Source organism: Neofelis nebulosa, chromosome 4 (assembly GCF_028018385.1).
Source record: "Neofelis nebulosa isolate mNeoNeb1 chromosome 4, mNeoNeb1.pri, whole genome shotgun sequence".
Taxonomy (NCBI): domain Eukaryota; kingdom Metazoa; phylum Chordata; class Mammalia; order Carnivora; family Felidae; genus Neofelis; species Neofelis nebulosa.
In genome coordinates this window covers 55,431,324-55,449,906 of record NC_080785.1, presented here as the reverse complement: position 1 = coordinate 55,449,906, position 18,583 = coordinate 55,431,324, and the positions used below count along the sequence as shown (strand labels likewise).

The 18,583-nt window shown below is 37.7% G+C and overlaps 1 protein-coding gene across 3 annotated transcripts in view; it reads left to right on the top strand.

Annotated features, from left to right (window-relative positions):
• Nucleotides 1-18,583, top strand: part of DNAH11 (dynein axonemal heavy chain 11) — a 367,119-nt gene that overhangs the window by 292,321 nt on the left and 56,215 nt on the right. For all 3 annotated transcript variants that reach the window (XM_058724852.1, XM_058724850.1, XM_058724851.1), the window contains one exon: nt 10,061-10,265. In XM_058724852.1, coding sequence (XP_058580835.1) covers nt 10,061-10,265 — 205 coding nt within the window. The remainder of the gene's footprint in view (nt 1-10,060; nt 10,266-18,583) is intronic.

Sequence of the window (18,583 nt, the reverse complement as noted above, 5' to 3'; positions counted from 1 at the left end):
TTTAATAATAATCTTCAAGTAGCATGCCCTATATAGAAACTTAAAACTAACAGTGAGGTGCCTGCGTGGCACTTAAGTGTCTGACTCTTGATTTTAGCGCAGTTCTGGATCTCTGAGTTGTGAGTTCAAGTTCCACATGGAGTTCGTGCTGGGTATGAAGCCTACTTTAAAAAGATTGAAAAAACTAACAGAAATATTAGCTATATAAATTTATTTCACAGAAATAATAAGGTAAAAGCTATTTTACAGATATTTATCATGATTGTGTTTCCTAAAAGTGGTACTAAGATTAATAGGGGGAATTGTTTTCAGTTACCACATTTTCAGTTTGTTCAACATTATTATGTTCCTTGGGTTTGATGCTACATGATTATATTACAGTTGATTATAGATATTTTTAAATGGGTTCTTGGGTGGGACTTTAGAACAATGTTAAATTAAGTCCCACACTGTGATAAAATGTGCTCTCTTGAGCTGGAAGCTTCTAGTTTTTAAATAAACTCAGGAGGTATGTAGTTCTCTCATTATATGCCTTGTGGGTAGGAATCACTTTATTTTCTTTTTTTTTTTCAACGTTTTTTTTTTTTTTTTTTATTCATTTTTGGGACAGAGAGAGACAGAGCATGAACAGGGGAGGGGCAGAGAGAGAGGGAGACACAGAATCGGAAACAGGCTCCAGGCTCCGAGCCATCAGCCCAGAGCCTGACGCGGGGCTCGAACTCACGGACCGCGAGATCGTGACCTGGCTGAAGTCAGACGCTTAACCGACTGCGCCACCCAGGCGCCCCGGAATCACTTTATTTTCAAGTTAATTCATGCCCTCCTACAATATAACTCAGCATTCTAGTCTCTCCTAATTTCTAAATTCAAAATAAAGTTGAATTACAGAAAAGACCTTTCTGTTCCTAAATTCAATCCAGATTTTTTTTTTTTTTTTGGACACATAGTCGTCTGTGTAGTAGTTGTTTGACTTTATGCGAAGGTAAATTCCAAACAGACCACAAAGAACTTGACCTTATTTTCTTTAAAAAAGCAGTTTTCCTTAAAAAAAAAAAAATGCAAATAGAACTAGAATTTTTTCATGCTGCCTCATAATACTTCAGTATGGATATATTGAAATATGGTACATATCAAAATATGTGTCATAATATCTAACATATAATGCATACTATGTATATTCTATATCTCAAAGGAAATAATCTATGATTTTCTTGTTTAGCTTCCATTTTTCTTTCTAAGCAATGGTACCTGGAGTCCTGCACCATGAGTCTTTTTTTTTTCTTTTTTTTTTTTTTTTTTATAATTCTAATTGAAGTTTGCTTTTATCTGAGAAGGACGTGTTGGTTATATTAACTATATGAAGCAGCAAAACAACTCATTTCTATTCAGGACTTTCTTCCTTTTCCTGCGCCGCCTGGCCAGCTGCGCGGCTTTCAGCTGAAACCTTTCTTGAGGGGCGGGGTTTGACCAACTCTGCGGCCCCTCCTACTGGGGTTGCTAAGTAACGCGGCCCGCTGCCGCGCGTCCCCGGGTGCTGCAGCCGCGCTCCCGGCCAAGCTGTCCCGGCCAAGCTGTCGCAGCTCCCAAGGCCAGTGGAGAAGCGGCTAATTTTAAACAGCGGGACGTGCAGTGAGGTTTTAGATGTCTATAGAAAAGTGTTTTTTTTTTTTCTTTCTTTCATTTCTTGAGTGTGTTTTTACCCCAACTAGCGCGACTGTCTTATTCACTTATCTCAAAACCCACCTGCAATCTCTTTACCTTGACAAACAGGCTCTGATTCCTCCTATTCAGGGAACTTGTGTGAATTGTCCGTCTCAAAGTGAGAACCTTCATTACACTAATACAGTATCTTAGGGAATTTCTGTCTAAACAGCACTGTGAGAAAGACTTTGCAACCTTTTTAACAAAAGAGTTGTCGTCGTCGTCATCATCAAAATAAAGTCTCCTGCAGCCATTCCTAGTCAAGACCCCAGTCTGCCACAGAAGCAGGTCCTTGTCCTAAACTGAGTATGTTGCTTTTCCAAATTTTGTTTTAGATGGCAATAAAAAAAAAAAATAATGATGTTGTTTGTTCATGTGCTCAGAATATCTCATCACTAGGGAAAAGTCATTCAGCAGCAACACTAAATCTTGAGAACAGTTCCACCAACAGTAAAAGCTACTTCCTTACCTTCCAGATACATACCTTAGATATAAAACGTCCAGGTTATAATATCCAACTTGAAATTCTCATCTTGATTATGTTGAGATCATGCTGCCTCAACTCACAGAGATTCTGGTTTTTGGGTAAATTTGATGATAGGGAGAAATGTTTCCCCATGTCTGTCACAGAAATGCTGTGAACTTTGGTTAGGCCATCATTTCATGTGTGTGTGTGTGTGTGTTTGTTTTCGTTCTTTTTTTCTTTTAATTTTAGTTAAATCCAAAGTAGTTGACATATAGTGTAATAATGGTTTCAGGAATAGAATTTAGTGATTCATCACTTACATCTAACACCCGCTGCTCATCCCAACAAGTGTCGTCCGTAATGCCCATCACCCATGTAGTGGTTTTGATGTCGTTTACCAGTCCTTCACAATAGTGATGACCTTCTGTGACTTGAAGAAATTAGAAACCTTTTCATTCCAAAACACCTTTCAGCTGAATTTTGAATAAACTTTGAAAGAATTTTGAAATTTGAAATGTATCTGGTTTTTATTTAAACCTGACCTATGGAAAACCAAATTAATAGTTAATTGTAGATGGTGGTCTTTTATACAAGAATTTCTTCCACTAACTAGTGAGCATTTTGGTGTTTTTAAAAGACTCTTTTTTTTTTTCCTGAGAGCCAAAAGACAAAATTTTTCTCTACTTTGATTTATTTTAAAGATTTTAGGGGCGCCTGGGTGGCGCAGTCGGTTAAGCGTCCGACTTCAGCCAGGTCACGATCTCGCGGTCCGTGAGTTCGAGCCCCGCGTCAGGCTCTGGGCTGATGGCTCGGAGCCTGGAGCCTGTTTCCAATTCTGTGTCTCCCTCTCTCTCTGCCCCTCCCCCGTTCATGCTCTGTCTCTCTCTGTCCCAAAAATAAATTTAAAAACGTTGAAAAAAAAAATTAAAAAAAAAAAAAAGATTTTATAAATTAATTCATTTTATAAAAATATCTACCAGAAATTACAAGTCTTTGGTCAGACCTGGGCACCTCAATAATTAGTGCTATTCTCCTTCATAAACAAGGACAGAATTTCTAAGCAAAGATCAGCAGGGCACGTTCTCTGAGCTGTGTCTTTATATTTTTTCTTCTAGTGGCTATAGATGGTTACTGAGTCCATCATATTTTCTCAGTACTCTTTTGTGATCGACGGTCAGACAGGTCAGTGGAGGCTGGGGTCACAAGCTGTCAGTATCAAACAGCAAATTAACCTACAGTGTGCTGTAGTGAAATGAACTTTATACTAGGAGTCTAGAGACCCAGGTTCTAGTCCCAGCTCTGCCACTAAGCTATGTGACCTTGGACAAGTCATAAACTATTTGGGTCCATAAAAAGGAATCAGTTGAATGATCTCTAGGGGCCCTTCTTGCTCTAAAACTACAAGTCTGCTAGGTGAAATAATGTTTTTGATTCACCCTATGTCCTATCCAATAAAACTGTAGTGTTTGTATTATGGAAAATAATTTTATTTCTGATCTGAAGTCATATAATCAGTCACCTGCACACCAGGCAGTGAGAAAAGGGGGCAGGAGAAGGTCACTGTCTTGAAAGGGTGAATAAAAACCCTCTAGGAGCAACCCTACCCAAAGCTTCAGAGATTGCTGCCCCACGTGATTCTCATGGTGGTGTAATGTCAGAGGCAAGTCCTGTTTGTGGGGGACATGGGGCCAGAAAATGGGTTAAGAACTACTCTTTTAAGATAATAGCCACAGTTCCAAGTTTTATGTTGTTCTTCACACCTGCTCTTGCTTCTCATTGGAGTTTAGGTTCAAGAGCTCATAGCTACCTACTATATTCTAGAAGTCATAACCTCTGGACTCCTGTCTTTCACAGAAACAGCGAAGTGATTGTTTGCTTTTCCCACCCCTCTGGTTAACTCCGTTGTTTTTTTGGATCCTTCAAATCATGAGAGAGCACTAGCAGTCTGTTTAATTTTCCCAGATAGGAGATTAACCAAAAATTAACCTAGCAGCAATGATAAAACCCACTGAGTCATTATGCAGTTTTTGCCTTTCATAGATCATAAACACCCCAATTGAGGATAATTTACTATCCCTGGGAAATCTGAACTTATCAAATAATGTTTCCAAGCAAAATGTAAAACCCAATTTTGTAGGCAGACATCCTTCTCTTTTCCTCTGATTAACTGTCTCCTCACTGATACAATCAGACCTGTCCCTCAAGCAGGTAGGTTTCTCATTCTCAAACCGGGGTATGTGAGTGCCTCATGGTATACGTTGGTGTACAAGGGAAGTGTGCAAGATAAATTTTGAGCCACAGAATTGTCTCTGAGCTATTTTATGCAGCATTGCTTTATCTCAGATATTTGGTTAAGTATTTAACCTGTTTAAAGCTTTTGTCACCTACACCCAAAAGTAAAATTGTTCAAACCACATGCTTCATGTTGGCCAGTCTCACACTTTTTTTCATGAAAGCCTATGGAGGGGAGCAATGTTATGTGTAGTAGCTGATGGGAAAAATCGTAGTGTGGTGTTACTGGGAAGTCGAGTGGGATTAGCTGCCATTTCCCTGGAGGAGATTACATTCATAGCCCTAACCGCGTGATCTTCGAGAGTGGCGAGAGGGTGAACAACCTGTCCTGATGCAACCCATGAGGTAAGAATGGTTTTTAAAGGGTTGTCAACAAAGATGAGTATTTGAGAAAGATGTATATGGCCCACAAAACCTGAAGTATTTGCTCTCTGGCCCTTGATAGAAACAGTTCTCCAGTCCCTGCTCTAGAGAGCTTTCTCCCTGAGGCCCGACCACCTAGAACTTCCAAAAGTAAGTTAGACGTCTTGTGGAGGCTTGTTTTGATTTTCACATGTGGACAATATACACACCCTCACATATAGACCTCGAAATTAAACTGACTTGTCACCTCAGTTCCTCAGCCTGTGACACCGAGATAAGTAGACAACAATGAGGAAAATGGTGGAGTTGGTTTGTTCAGTGTTCTTCATTTAAATGCAATTTTTAATTTTCCTTTTATTTTTAAATTTTTTCAGTGTTTATTTTTGAGAGAGAGAAAGACTGCGTGCAAATGGGGGAGGGACAGAGAGAGAGGGAGACACAGAATCCAAAGAAGGCTGTGAGGTGTCAGCACAGAGCCTGAGGTGGGGCTTGAACTCATGAACCGTGAGATCATGACCTGAACCAAAGTCGGATGCTTAACCGACTGAGCCACCCAGCCTCCCCTAAATACAATTTTGTAAATTATAAAAAAGTTTACATTCTCTTTTTATCTGGGTCTAAAGGTTAGTGGTTAAAACCAGAAGTTTATGAAGTATGAACTCAAATCCAGTAAAAATTCATAAGCAAATTAGGGAAAATTGAATCTAAAATCAAGGAAAGTTGTGACAGACCTGGCATTTCTGAAATACTGCTCTGAGAAGGAATGAATTCAAACCAAGATGGAGCCCTAATCAGAAAATCCCAAGAAGCACCAGAGGTTTATTCAAGTATGGGTTTTATTACTGTGATGATACAAATGAGTATCAGTTTGAATCCTGCTTACATATGAGAACCGAGGCATAGTAATTACATGAAACCTTCATTCTTGAAAGTTCCTTTAAAAGCCAGTCCTGTAAATCCTGAAGCTTAGGGTAATGGTAATGCAGTGAATAGTGCTAGTGAAGAAAGAAGTTCTCAAAGCTACTTTTGAGATCAGTTTTGGGAACCCTTGGAAAGAGAAATTCAAGCAATGGGAAAAATTTTGTTCTGAACAAAGATGTGGTTGAATATGTCTTCAGTCAACAAGACGTGGGTTAACTAAGAAAGATAGCCTTGTCATAGAAGACCATCCTGTGACATGCCTCACTGTGCTCAAAAGCATGAGCGTCTGAGAAACCAGTTATCAGCACAGTTCCTTACCTTACGGGTTGCTAACAGCCCATATGGTACAAACTGACTTTTTGATAGCTTTTTGTTGTTTTTGTCTTTCTTGGTAGCACTGTTATTATTCACATACTGTGCAATTTCATCATATAAAGCGCACAAGTAAGTGGGTTTCCGTATATGCACGCACTGGGCAGCCATTACTACGGTTTTAGGCTGAGACTCTTGGGCACCCACTCGTGTCCTTTCTGTCTCTACAGATGTGCCCATTCTGGACGTTTCCTGTAAGTAGAATCATAAAATATGTGGTCCTGTGTGGCTACCTGCTTTTACTTGGCACAGTCTTTTCAAAGTTCATCCACGTTAGGCATTATCAGTACTTCTTTCCTTTTTGTTGCCAAGTAACATTCCTTTGTTTGGACGCTCTATAGTTGGTTTATTCTTGAGTTTACAGGCATTTGGATTTTTTCCCCCTTTTGGCTATTAGGAATAACACTGCTATGAACCTTTGTGTATAGATCTTAAGTGGACCTGTGTTTTCATTCTTTGGGATCTTGGAGAAGAATCGCTTGGTTAAATGGTAGCTGTGTGTTTAAGATTGTGAGAAACTGCCGAATTGTTTTTCAAAGTGGACCTGCCATTTTACATTCCCACCGGCAGCGTATAAAGGGTTCTGGTTTCTCTATATCCTTGCCAACACTTGTTATGGTTTAGTGTGTGTGTGTGTGTGTGTGTATTTTAAGTTTTTATTAAAGTAATCTGTACACCCAACAGGGGACTCAAACTCACGACCCCAAGATCAAGAGTAGCATGCTTTTTCGGCTAAGCCAGCCAGGTGCCCTGTGTTTTTGTTGTTGTTGTGTATTATAGCCTTGCAGTGGATGTGAAGTGGCACCTCACTGGGGCTTTGGTTTGCATTTCCCTGATGACTAATGGTGTTGAACATCTTTTCAGATGCTTACTGGCCGTTTGTGTATCATCGTTAGAGGAATGTCTATTCGCATTCTTTCCCTGTGTTTTAATTGGGCAGATCTTTGATCTTGATATGGCCATCACATTGTAGGCACCTAATGTGTATTCATTTATTGAACAGACTAAGTAGATGAGTGGCTGCATTGGTATGTAATATTTTATACTCATAATGCCTAATATGAGAGAGTGAAGTAATAATGTTTGTGAGAACAGAGACCCTGCCTGTTTCTCTTTTATGCCCACTGCCTTTGACACTCTCTGAGAGCTTGACATGGTGTAGATGTTCAATAACTGTTTGTTGAGTGACTGAATGGTTGTAACATTTTTTACTACAAATACAAATAACAGAAGAAATTATCAATAAGGTACATGATTACTTTAATGAGCATGATATCAACTGGAAAATACTTGCAAACATGTGAACAGATGGTGTCATTGCCATGACCTGTGGAACAAGGGCATGGGGCCACTGTGCTCACTGGATACACCAACAGCTGCTGTCTGGTTCATTTATAAAACATTTGGCCTGTGGTTCATTCATCTTTTTTCTGTCTCAGTGTTTCTCTTTAATGGTGATGTGAATACTCTTTTTATTTATGTATTTTTTTAAAGGGAGCTATATTATACAGTTATCTACTGTTTCAGAAGACATGTGCTACCTAAATTGCTCTTCATCCTTCTAGAAAAAAATATTAAAGAGTAGGAAGTCTTGACACAGTAAAAACAACCCAAGACTAGGTGACATGAATGAATTCACCATTTAACTTAATAAAGAATGTCTCCAAAGGTGATTTCTTGGGCAGATCGTTTTCAAACTTAGACACTTCATCAGAAACTGAAGGTCTTTGTTGCAAATATAAGATTTATGCAATGCAAACAAAACTTGAGAGTTCAATGAAGATGAGAAGTAATGAATCTTCTCAATATTTTAAGGTTCTGAGCTGTAGTGACTAAAGCTTTAGTGATTAAGAGTGATTTTGTGATTAAAGCTTTAGCAATTTAAGAATACTATGACTTTTTAAATAATCTTTACCCACAAAAATTGTTTCATAACAATGTTCCTACTCAGATTAAATGGCCATTGGTTCTGAAGTCCTTTCCTTACCATGTGACCCAAGAGACTAATCCCAGAGTAAAATACAATTAGGAAACATTCACCAACAGCAACCTAAAATACTGCCACATTACAAATTTTGGGCATCTCTCCTCACTTTTAAAGAAAAGTTGTTACAAACATTGAGGCATTGTAATAAAAAGGAATGTTGCCTTAATGCTGAACTTACTGTTCAATGTCTCTTTTAATTCATCCAATTTTCCAAAATTGATAAATTTAGTGAAATAACATTTTACCTGTAAGTCAGTGATTTTTTTTAAAAATACTATATTTACATTAAAGATAATACGGCTTTTGGATAAAAGTCTATCATCATTAGGATTCATCTACAATTAAACTACTTTATACACTTAAGTATGAAAGAATGCAGAATTTTGTAATTCAAAGAGGCTGAGAAGATGCTCTCTGTTTTGGGCTCACTCCTAGGCTTCTTACGTGCGTTTTTACTCCAGTACAGTTTGAACCTCTGATGGAAAAGTTGGAGAAGTTTCAATATTTGTGATTTGTCCCATGAATTTAAAAACTCCCACTACTGGAGAAGGTTCCCAGCAGGGGGGGGAAAAAAAAAAAAAGCCACAAAACAGCTTGGAAGTTTTTAATAGAATTAACAGTGACTATTACAGAAAGAATTTTCAGAGGGAAGGGTAAAGGAACCCTGCAGAAGAGTCCAAGCAAGCAAGGACTTGCATCAGCCAGAAGCCATTACCACCTCCAAGCCTGAAGGTGTTACTTGGTCCTGTGAGTGGAGCTGTGGGGAAGGAGACCGTCCCAAACCTCGAATCTGGTCATGGCAGGACACAGTCTTCGCCAGACCATGGTGCTGAGGCAGGGAAGACGTACGCTGAACTCCCTCTCCTGTGCTGCGATCTCTTACTAGTGCTTCCATTGACCAAAGCCCTTCCAGAACCCAGAGGACAACAGAGCCCTCATGATGAAGTCCTTACATCATGATACAAGTCCTTACAGTATCTGAGGTAGAAAAAAGTCAGGCCCTCCGCTCAGGGAGAGGCTGCATTCGTTCAGACCTTTGCTTGCAATTGCAGAAGCCACCTCCATCTAGCTTAAGCAAAACGAAGACTGTGTCACAAGGCTGCAGGATGTCATGGCAGCTGAGTTAAAAAGGCAGGCAGGAAGATGGGACCTGGGAGCTCATAAAATCCAGAACATGCTCCTTTTGTGTTATGCTTCAATCTATTACTGGTTTAATCTTCCTTGGGAAACCAGGAAAGTCTTTCTCTGCTGCGTGGTTTACCAGGAGGAGAGGGTGAACTTCAACATGAGTTTATAGGTTTTATTTCCGATTCCCTCTCTTTGTTCCAATCCCAGGTCCCAGGAACACTCACTCTGACTGGAATACTTTGGATGAAGTGCAACGCTCCTGGTCCCTGTGCCAAGGGAATAGGGATATAGGACAGAAACGTGCTGAGATCCCACCCCCATGCATTCCACACAGGACACTTCTTAAACTTTGCTTTTGAGCCAGTGCCAAAACTACTGAAATACAAAGTAATTTTAAGTGTATGTGTATTTTGAATATGTGTATAAATTTTAAGAATATATACACTTAATACACATGCACACAAGTAAATGCAAATACATACTCATTTTATCCTGTAAGAATAACAATGTTTAATGTAAGGTTTATCACAGAAAGCATTATAGAAGCTAACATTTGTTGTTATACAACCTTTATATAATGTATTGAATTTTCTTGTTACAGTGACTTTGAGATGAGTACCATTTTCACCATTTGGCATGTAAAAAATTGTGTAGAGGTTGAGTAGATAATTCCTATTTCTTTTATACTTCAGGGAGATAGTAGCTGAAAAATTTTGAATCACCTGGTCTTACAGCCTAGATACACTATCAGAATAAAGGAATGGGATGACACCAAAATATCAATTATGGTTCATGGGACTCTCCTGAATGTTTGTGTTGTACCCCTTTAGATATATCAGGATTGGAGATAAAGAATGTGAATTTAACAGGAACTTTCGCCTTATCCTTCACACAAAACTGGCAAATCCTCACTATCAGCCAGAATTGCAAGCTCAGACAACCCTCCTCAATTTCACGGTCACAGAAGATGGTCTAGAAGCCCAGCTCCTGGCAGAGGTGGTCAGTATTGAAAGGCCAGATCTGGAGAAACTTAAGGTAAAAATTATGAAAGTGTGTGTCAACACTTACTATCTGCTTTGCACAAGTTACCGTGTTTAGACACAGGAGTATAAGACAGGATTCCTGCCCTCCACAGCTTTATGGTCTAATTAAGAAAAATGAGGATGTATGTGAACAGTAAACAGTTCAAGGGCACTCCTGTTAAAGAAAGTAGTTAGCATCGTGCCCCTGGTAGGAGTTGGGCTAGCTGTAGGTCTGGTTTGATGCAGGTCACTAGGACAAATAAGGAGACATATAAATCATGGAAAACAGAAGTAGAGAAGCAGATACATGTTCTTGTAGGTTCAGTGATAACAGTCCAATTCAGTCATGACAAAAGAAAGAAAAAGAAGACTAATAGAATAAGGTGGGAAAAATCAAGAGGCTCATAGCTAGTGATGATTAGCACTTACTGGAAAATGTATGACTTTACACTGACTTTAAAAAATACTGAAAATAATTAAAATGAGGGTTGAATACAAAAAACTAAAAAACAAAACAAAAAAAAAAACCACAAACAAACGAAAAAACAGAGGAAGCCTGAAAAGGTAGAAAGAAGTCAATGGTAGAGGTGAGTGGTTGCTACAGAGACTGTATGACCTGCTAAACCAACGATATTTACTGTCTGGCCTTTTATGGAAGATGTTTGCTGCTCCTGGTGTAAATTAACAGTTTTCAAGTGGTAATTCTCAGAACATCAGGATCAGCTGGAGGCCTGAAATGCAAAATCTCAAGCCACAGACCAGGTCTTGCCAAATGTGAGATTCTGGAGGTAGGCCCAGCAATCTGTTTTACCAACCCCTGCAAGGGATTCTCACCCATGTTCAGACCCCATTTGAGACGCTTTTAATTGGATTGATTTCTGTGTCAGCCAAAGACAGCTCTGAGATCAAGGCTGGGTGTGAGTGGGCACGGTTCCCTGAGGTCTTCTGGCAGGTGTGCTCACATTCAGTGGCATTGCAACCTGCCAGCCCTGAGTTACCCAAGGGCAATGTTCAGAGAGTCGCAGGGGTGCTGCTTTGTGCATAACTGCCAACTTGGACAGGGAACATGTCTACATTCGAAACACCCCAAGGCCATATAAAAAAAATAGTCTTGAGGCACCTGGTTGCTCAGTTGGCTAAGCATCCAAGTCTTGATTTTTGGTTCAGGTCATGATCCCACGGTCATGGGATCACGCCTCGCATTGGGCTCCGAGCTGAATGTGGAGCTTGCTTAAGATTCACTTTCTCTCCCTCTGCCCCTCTCCCTTATTCACGTATGCTCTCTATAAAAAAAAAAAGAAAAGAAAAATAGACTTGTTATGATAATACACTTATGTTTTTTTCCCCCAAATTCTTGACAGTTTGGTTAATTTCTTTTTTTTAAGTTTATTTATTTTGAGGGAAAGAGCATGAGCAGGGGAGGGGCAGAGAGAGAATCTGAACCAGGCCCCATGCTGTCAGCATGGAGCCCAACCTAGGGCTCGATCTCACGAACTGTGAGATCATGCCCTGAGCCAAAATCAAGAGTTGGACACTAAATTGACTGAGCCTCCCAGGCACCCCTGGTTAATTTCTTTATATGCTTTTACTTTAGATAATGGAATTTTTCACACATGCACATAAAATAGTTACAAATTTCCATGTTGGCATCATTTAGCTTCAGTGATGAGCAATATTTTGCCTTTCTACCCTACTTTTTTATCAGAAGCAAGCTTTTAAAATAAATGTTAATTTATTTTGGAATAATTTTAGATTATTGGAGCCCCTCTTCAGGCTCTGCGCTGAGCATGGAGCCTGCTTGGGATATTCTCTCTCTCTCTCTCTCTCTCTCTCTTCTCCTTCTCCTTCTCCTTCTCCTTCTCCTTCTCCTTCTCCTTCTGCTCCTTCCCTGCTTGTGCTCTCTCTTTCTCAAAATACATACTAAAAAAAATTTTTTAGCAAAACAAAATAGTGTTCCGCTTCAATAACACATGTCCATTCGATGTTGTTCATTAAGACATAGTAATATTTCTTCTTATTTTCTATAAGTTTTATTGAGATTTAATTCACCTACCCTTTTTTCCCTCAAACTGTTATTGAAATTCTAGTTAACATAAAGTGTTATATTGTTTTCAGGAGTAGAATTTAGTGATTCATCACTTACATATAACACCCAGTGCTCAACACAAGTGCCCTCCTTAATGCCCATCACGCATTTAGCCCATCTCCCACCCACCTCCTTACACGAACCTTCAGTTTGTTCTCTAATCCTAGTCTCTTATGGTTTGTTTTCCACCTTTTCCCCCCTTTTCTATATGTTTATCAGTTTTGTTTAAGTTGTATGTATGAGTGAAATCATACGGTATTTGTTTTTCTCTGCCTGACTTATTACACTTAATATAATATACTCTAGCTCCAGCCACATCATTGCAAATGGCAAGGTTTCATTCCTCTTGATGGCCATTGTCTGTATATACCACATCTTCTTTATTCATCAATTGATGGACATTTGGGCTGCCTCCATAGTTTGGCTATTGCTGATAATGCTGCTATAAACACAGGGGTACGTGTACCCCTTTAAGTCTATTTTCATATCCTCTGGGTAAATACCTAGTAGTGCAATTGATGGGTCATAGGGTAGTTCTATTTTTAACTTTTTGAGGAACCTCCATACTGTTTTCCAGAGTGGCTGCACCAGTTTGCATTCTCACTAACAGTGTTAGAGATTCTCCGTTCTCCACATCCTTGCCAACACTTGTTGTTTGTGTTGTTAATTTTAGCCATTCTGACCAGTGTAAGGCGGCATCTCATTGTGGTTTTGATTTGTATTTCCCTGATGATGAATTATGTTGAGCATCTTTTCATGTGTCCATCTGGATGTCTTCTTTGGAAAACCGTCTGTTCAAGTCTCATGCCCATTTCTTAACTGGGTTATTTGTTTTCTGGGTGTTGAGTTTGATAAGTTCTTTATAGATACTGGTTATTAACCCTTTATCATATATGTCATTTGCAAATATCTTTTCCCATTCTGTAGGCTGCCTTCCAGTTTTTATTGATTGTCTCCTGCTCTGTGCAGAAGTTTTTTCTTTTGATAAAGTCCCATTACTTCATGTTTGCTTTTGTTTCCCTTACTACACATGTGTCTAGTAAGAAGCTGCTCTGGCCGAGGTCAGCAAGGTTGCTGCCTATGTTCTCTTCTAGGATTTTGATGGTTTCCTGTCTCACGTTTAGGTCTTTCATCCATTTTGAGTTTACTTTTGTGTATGGTATAAGAAAGTGGTCTAGTTTCATTCTTCTGTATGTTGCTGTCCAGTTTTCCCAACACCATTTGTTAAAGAGACTGTCTTTTTTCCATTGGATATTCTTTCTTGCTTGGTCAAAGATTGGTTGACCATATAGTTGTGGGTCCATTTCTGAGTTTTTTATTCTGTTCCATTGGTCTATGTGTTGGTTTGGCGCTGGTATCATATTACCTTGATGACTACAGCTTTGTAGTACAGCTTGAAGTCTGGAGTCATGATGCCTCCAGCTTTGGTTTTCTTTTCAAGATTGCTTTGGCTCTTTGGGGTCTTTTGTGGTTCCATACAAACTTTAGGATTCATTGTCCTAGCTCTATGAAAATTGCTGGTGGTATTTTGATAGGGATTGCATTAAATCTCATACCCTTTTTAATTGTATAATTCATTGTATATTAGGTTATTCACAGAGTATCAATTCTACATTTTCAGCACCTCAAAAAAAAATAAATGCTTATTAGCTGTTAATCTCCAGTGTCTGTTCCCACCTACCTTGTAACAGTCATTAATCTCCTTTTACCCCTATAGATTTGCCTGTTCTAGACATTTCATATAAATGGAATCATTAAATATATGGCCTTTGTACATGGCTTCTTTCACTTAGCTTAATGTTTTCAAGGTACATCCATGTTGTAGTGTATACCAATTCTTCATTTTTTATATCTGAATAATATTTCATTGTACAGATATATATATGTCATGTTTTATTTATGCCATCATGGGTTGATGGATATTCAGGTTGTTTCCACTTTTTGGCTATGATGCTTAGTGCTTCTGTGAATGTTCATGCATAAGTTCTTGTGTGGACATATATTTTTCAATTCTCTTGCATATGTGCCTAGCGGCAAAATTGCTAGGTTACATATTGACTCTACATTTAACACTTAAGGAACTGCCAGACTGTTTTCAAAGCACTTGGACCATTTTACATTTTTACCAGCTATGTGTAAAAGACCCAATTTCTTCACATCTTCACCAACACTTGTTGTCTCTCTTTTTGCTAATAGCCACATTAATGCATGTGAAGTGGCATTTCACTATGGTTTTGATGTTCTTTTCCCTACAGGCTAATGGAATTGAGCATCTTTTGATATATTTATTGGTTTGATATGTCCTCTTTGGAGAAACATCTATTCAAATCTTATGCCCATTTTTAAAATTGGGTTATTTTTATTGTGTTGTAGGAGTCTTTATGTTTTTTTAATATTATACTCTCATTGGGCACATAATACAAAAATATTTTCTCCCATTCTGTGGGTTGTCTTCACTTTATTGATCGTGTCTTCTGAAGCACCTAACTTTAATTTTGATGAAATCCAGTTTATCTCTTTTTTCTTTGTTGCTTGTGCTTTTGATATCATATTTATGAAACCGTTGCCTCATAAAAGTTTATGAAGATTTACTCCTGTGTTTTCTTCTAGGAGTTTTATGGTTTTAGTTCCTACATTCAGGTCTGTGATCCATTTTGAGTTAATTTTTGTTTGCAGTGTGAGGTAGGGATCCAGCTTCATTCTTTTGCATGTGGATACCCAGCTGTTTGGTACCATTTGTTTAAAAAAATTGTCGTTTCTCCTTGCATTGCCTTTGCTACTTGTCAGAGACCAGTAGACCATATTTCTGTGGGTCTGTTGTCTACTTTGTGAATACCATACCTTCCTTATTAGTGGTAGCTTTATAGCAAGTCTTTAAGGTATTGAGTATTGTCAATCTTCCAACTTATTTTTCTTCCATATGCTGACTGTTGGCTCTTCTGAATTTTATACCTTTCTGTGTATACTTTATAGTCAGTTTGTCAGTATCCACAAAATAATGTGCTGGGATTTTGACTGATAGTATGTTGAATCACAGAAAGGAAAATGTGGTATCTTAACAATATTGGATTTTCCTATCATGAATATGAATTGTGTCTACATTTTTTAGATCTTTGATTTCATTCATCAGAACATGGTAGAATTCTTCATACACATCTTCAATGTTTTCCTAGATTTTTATCTAAGCAGTTCAGTTTTTTGTTCCTAATGTAAATGGTATTGTACTATACATTTTAATTTCCAATTGTTCATTGCTAGCGTATAGAAAAGCAGTTGGGGTTTGTATATTAACCCTGTATCTTGCAGCTTTGTTACAATCTCTTGTTAGCTAGGAGTGTTTTTGTTGATTCTTCGGGATTTCTACAAAGACAACCATGCCATGTGTGAACAAAGACTGTTTATTTCTTCCATTCCCATTCTGTATACATTTTATTTATTTTGTTGTTTTATTGAATTAGTTTAAGACTTTCAGTACAATGTTGAATAGAAGTGGTGAAAAGAGATATTTGTGCCAGTTCCAGTTTTGGGGGGAAAGCATCTAGTTCATCACCATTAAGTGGAATATGTAATGAATGTAGGTTTCATTTTTAGATGTTCTCTATCAAGTTGAAGTTCACCTCTATTTCTACTTTTCTGGGAGTCGTTATCATAAATGAGTGTTGGATTTTTTCAGATGTTTTTTCTTCATCTATTGGTATATCATATTTTTTTCTTAAGCCTTTTGAAACAATGGATTACATTACTTGACTTTTCTATGTTGAACCAGACTTGCGTACCTGGAATAAATCCTACTTACTATGGTATATATTTCTTTTCACACATGTGTTTGATTTTGTTTGCTAATATATTGTTGAGGATTTTTACATATATGTTCATGAAAGATACTGGGTCTATAGTTTTGGGTTTTTTTGAAACGGCTTTATCAGGTTTCAATATTAGGCTAATGGGGACCTCATACAATTAGGAAGTATTCCCTTTGCTTCTATTTTCTGGAAGAAATAGTAGAAAGTTGATAGCATTTCTTCCTTAAATCTTTGGTAAACTCATCAGTGAAATCATCTGGGCCTGGTGCTTTCTTTTTTGGAAGATTGTTGTCAATTCAAATTTTTAATTAAATATAGGCCCACTCAGATTATCTATTTTTCCTTGTGTGAGTTCTCGGTAGATGTGTCTTTCAAGAAATTGGTCTACTGCATCTAAATTATCAAATTTGTGGGCATAAACTCATTCATAATATCCTTTTATTATCCTTGAATGCCCATAGAGTCAGTAGTGATGGCCCTTCTTTAATTTCTGACATTGTAATTAGTGCTTTCTCTTTTTCTTGGTTAGCCTGGCTCCAGGGCTAAAAATTTTGTTGATTTTTGTAAAGAATCAACTTTTGGCTGAAGATTTTTCCCCCATTGATTTCCTGTTTTAATTTTTATTGATTCCTGCTCTAATTTTTATTGTTTATTTTCATCTCCTTGCTTTATATTTATATTGCTTTTCTTTAACTAGCTTCTTAAGGTAAAAGCATAGATCATTAATTTTAGATCTTTCTTCTTTTCTACTGTGTGTTCAGTGCTACAAATTTTCCTCTCATCACTGCTTTTGCTTCATCTCACACATTTTGATAAATTGTATTTTCATTTTTATTTAGTTTGATATATTTTTAATGTCTTTTGAGATTTCTTTCACCTACATGTTATTGAGAAGTACGCTGTTTAATCTCCAAATACTTGGGGAGTTTTCCAGCTATCTTTCCATTTAGTAATTCCTTATGTGATTTCATTGTGGTTTGAGAGTATACTTAGTATTTCTTTCTTTTAAAACTTTTTCAGGTGTGTTTTATGGTTCAGAGTTTGGTTTATCATGTGAATATTTTATGTGAACTTGAAAGAAATATGTACTCTGCTATTATTTGATAAAGTACAGTAAAACCTTGGTTTGCAAGCATAATTTGTTCCTGAAACATGCTTGTGATCCAAAGCACTTGTATATCAAAGCAAATTTCCCCATAAGAAATAATGGAAACTCAGATGATTCATTCCACAACCCAAAAATATTCATGTAAAAATGTTTACATACTGTAATATAATACAAAATAATAAAGAAAATACAAAATGCAAGGAAAAATAAACAAATTGACCTGCACTTACTTACCTTTGAACCTTTGTGGCTGGTGTGAGGAAGACAAAAGAAGGTTACTGTGTAAACGACTTTCATTAGCACTAAAGAAATCACTCCTATCTGATGGCTCAATGGAGTCTCTTTCTTTTTGTGCAACTTTAACAAGGAACCTATCCAGTGACACTTGCTTTTGCCTCCTTTTGAGGATTTTTGTGGAAATGTAACATTACTTTGACGATCACCCATAATCCCAGGGAGAGAGGCAGGGGGAATGAGGGAAAAGAACCGTTTGCTCATTTGTGATCATGTGACATTCGGGGTCACTACTCATATTCCAAGACATTGTTCCTTTATCAGGTTCAAATTTATTAGAAATGTTTGATCATCTTAGGGAATACTTGCAGAACAAGTTACTCGCAATCCAAGGTTTTACTGTATTCTATAAATGTCACTTACATCCAGTTAATAGTGCTGTTTGGTTCAACTATATTGTTGCTGATTCTCTGTCTACCAGAATCCATTAATTCTAGATACAGGAGTTTTGAATTCTCCAGCAATGTGGCCTTGTGTGTGTGCTTCTTGGAGTTCTGTCAGTTTCTGTCTCCTGTATTTTGACACTTGGTTGTCAGAGACATGCTCACTAAAGATTTGTATTTCTTTTTTAAGAGAATTGATCCCTTTATCATTATATAATTCTCCTCTTTGTGCTGGATAATTTTCCTTGTTCTCGTGTGTACTTTGTCTGAAATTAATGTAGCTGCTCCAGCTTTCTTTTGCTGAGCGGTAAGTGGTGTAACTTTCTCCATCCCTTTACTTTAAGCAGAGTAGATTTCTTTTAGAAAGTAGACAGTTGGGTCCTACTTTTTGATCCATTTTGTCAGTCTGTGTCTTTTAATTGATGTATTTAGAAAATTCACAAAGAGATTATTGATGCAATTGGATTAAAATCTACCATATTTGTCACTGTTTATTTACTGTACTCTTCCTTACCCTTTTTTTTTTTCATGCTTTTTTTTTTTCTTTCTGCCTTCTCTGGTTTTAATTGAGCATTTCATATAATTCCACTACCTGTGGTCTCCCAGCATATAAGTTATACCTTTTTTTTGTGTGTTTTTTTTTTTTTAATGTAGTGG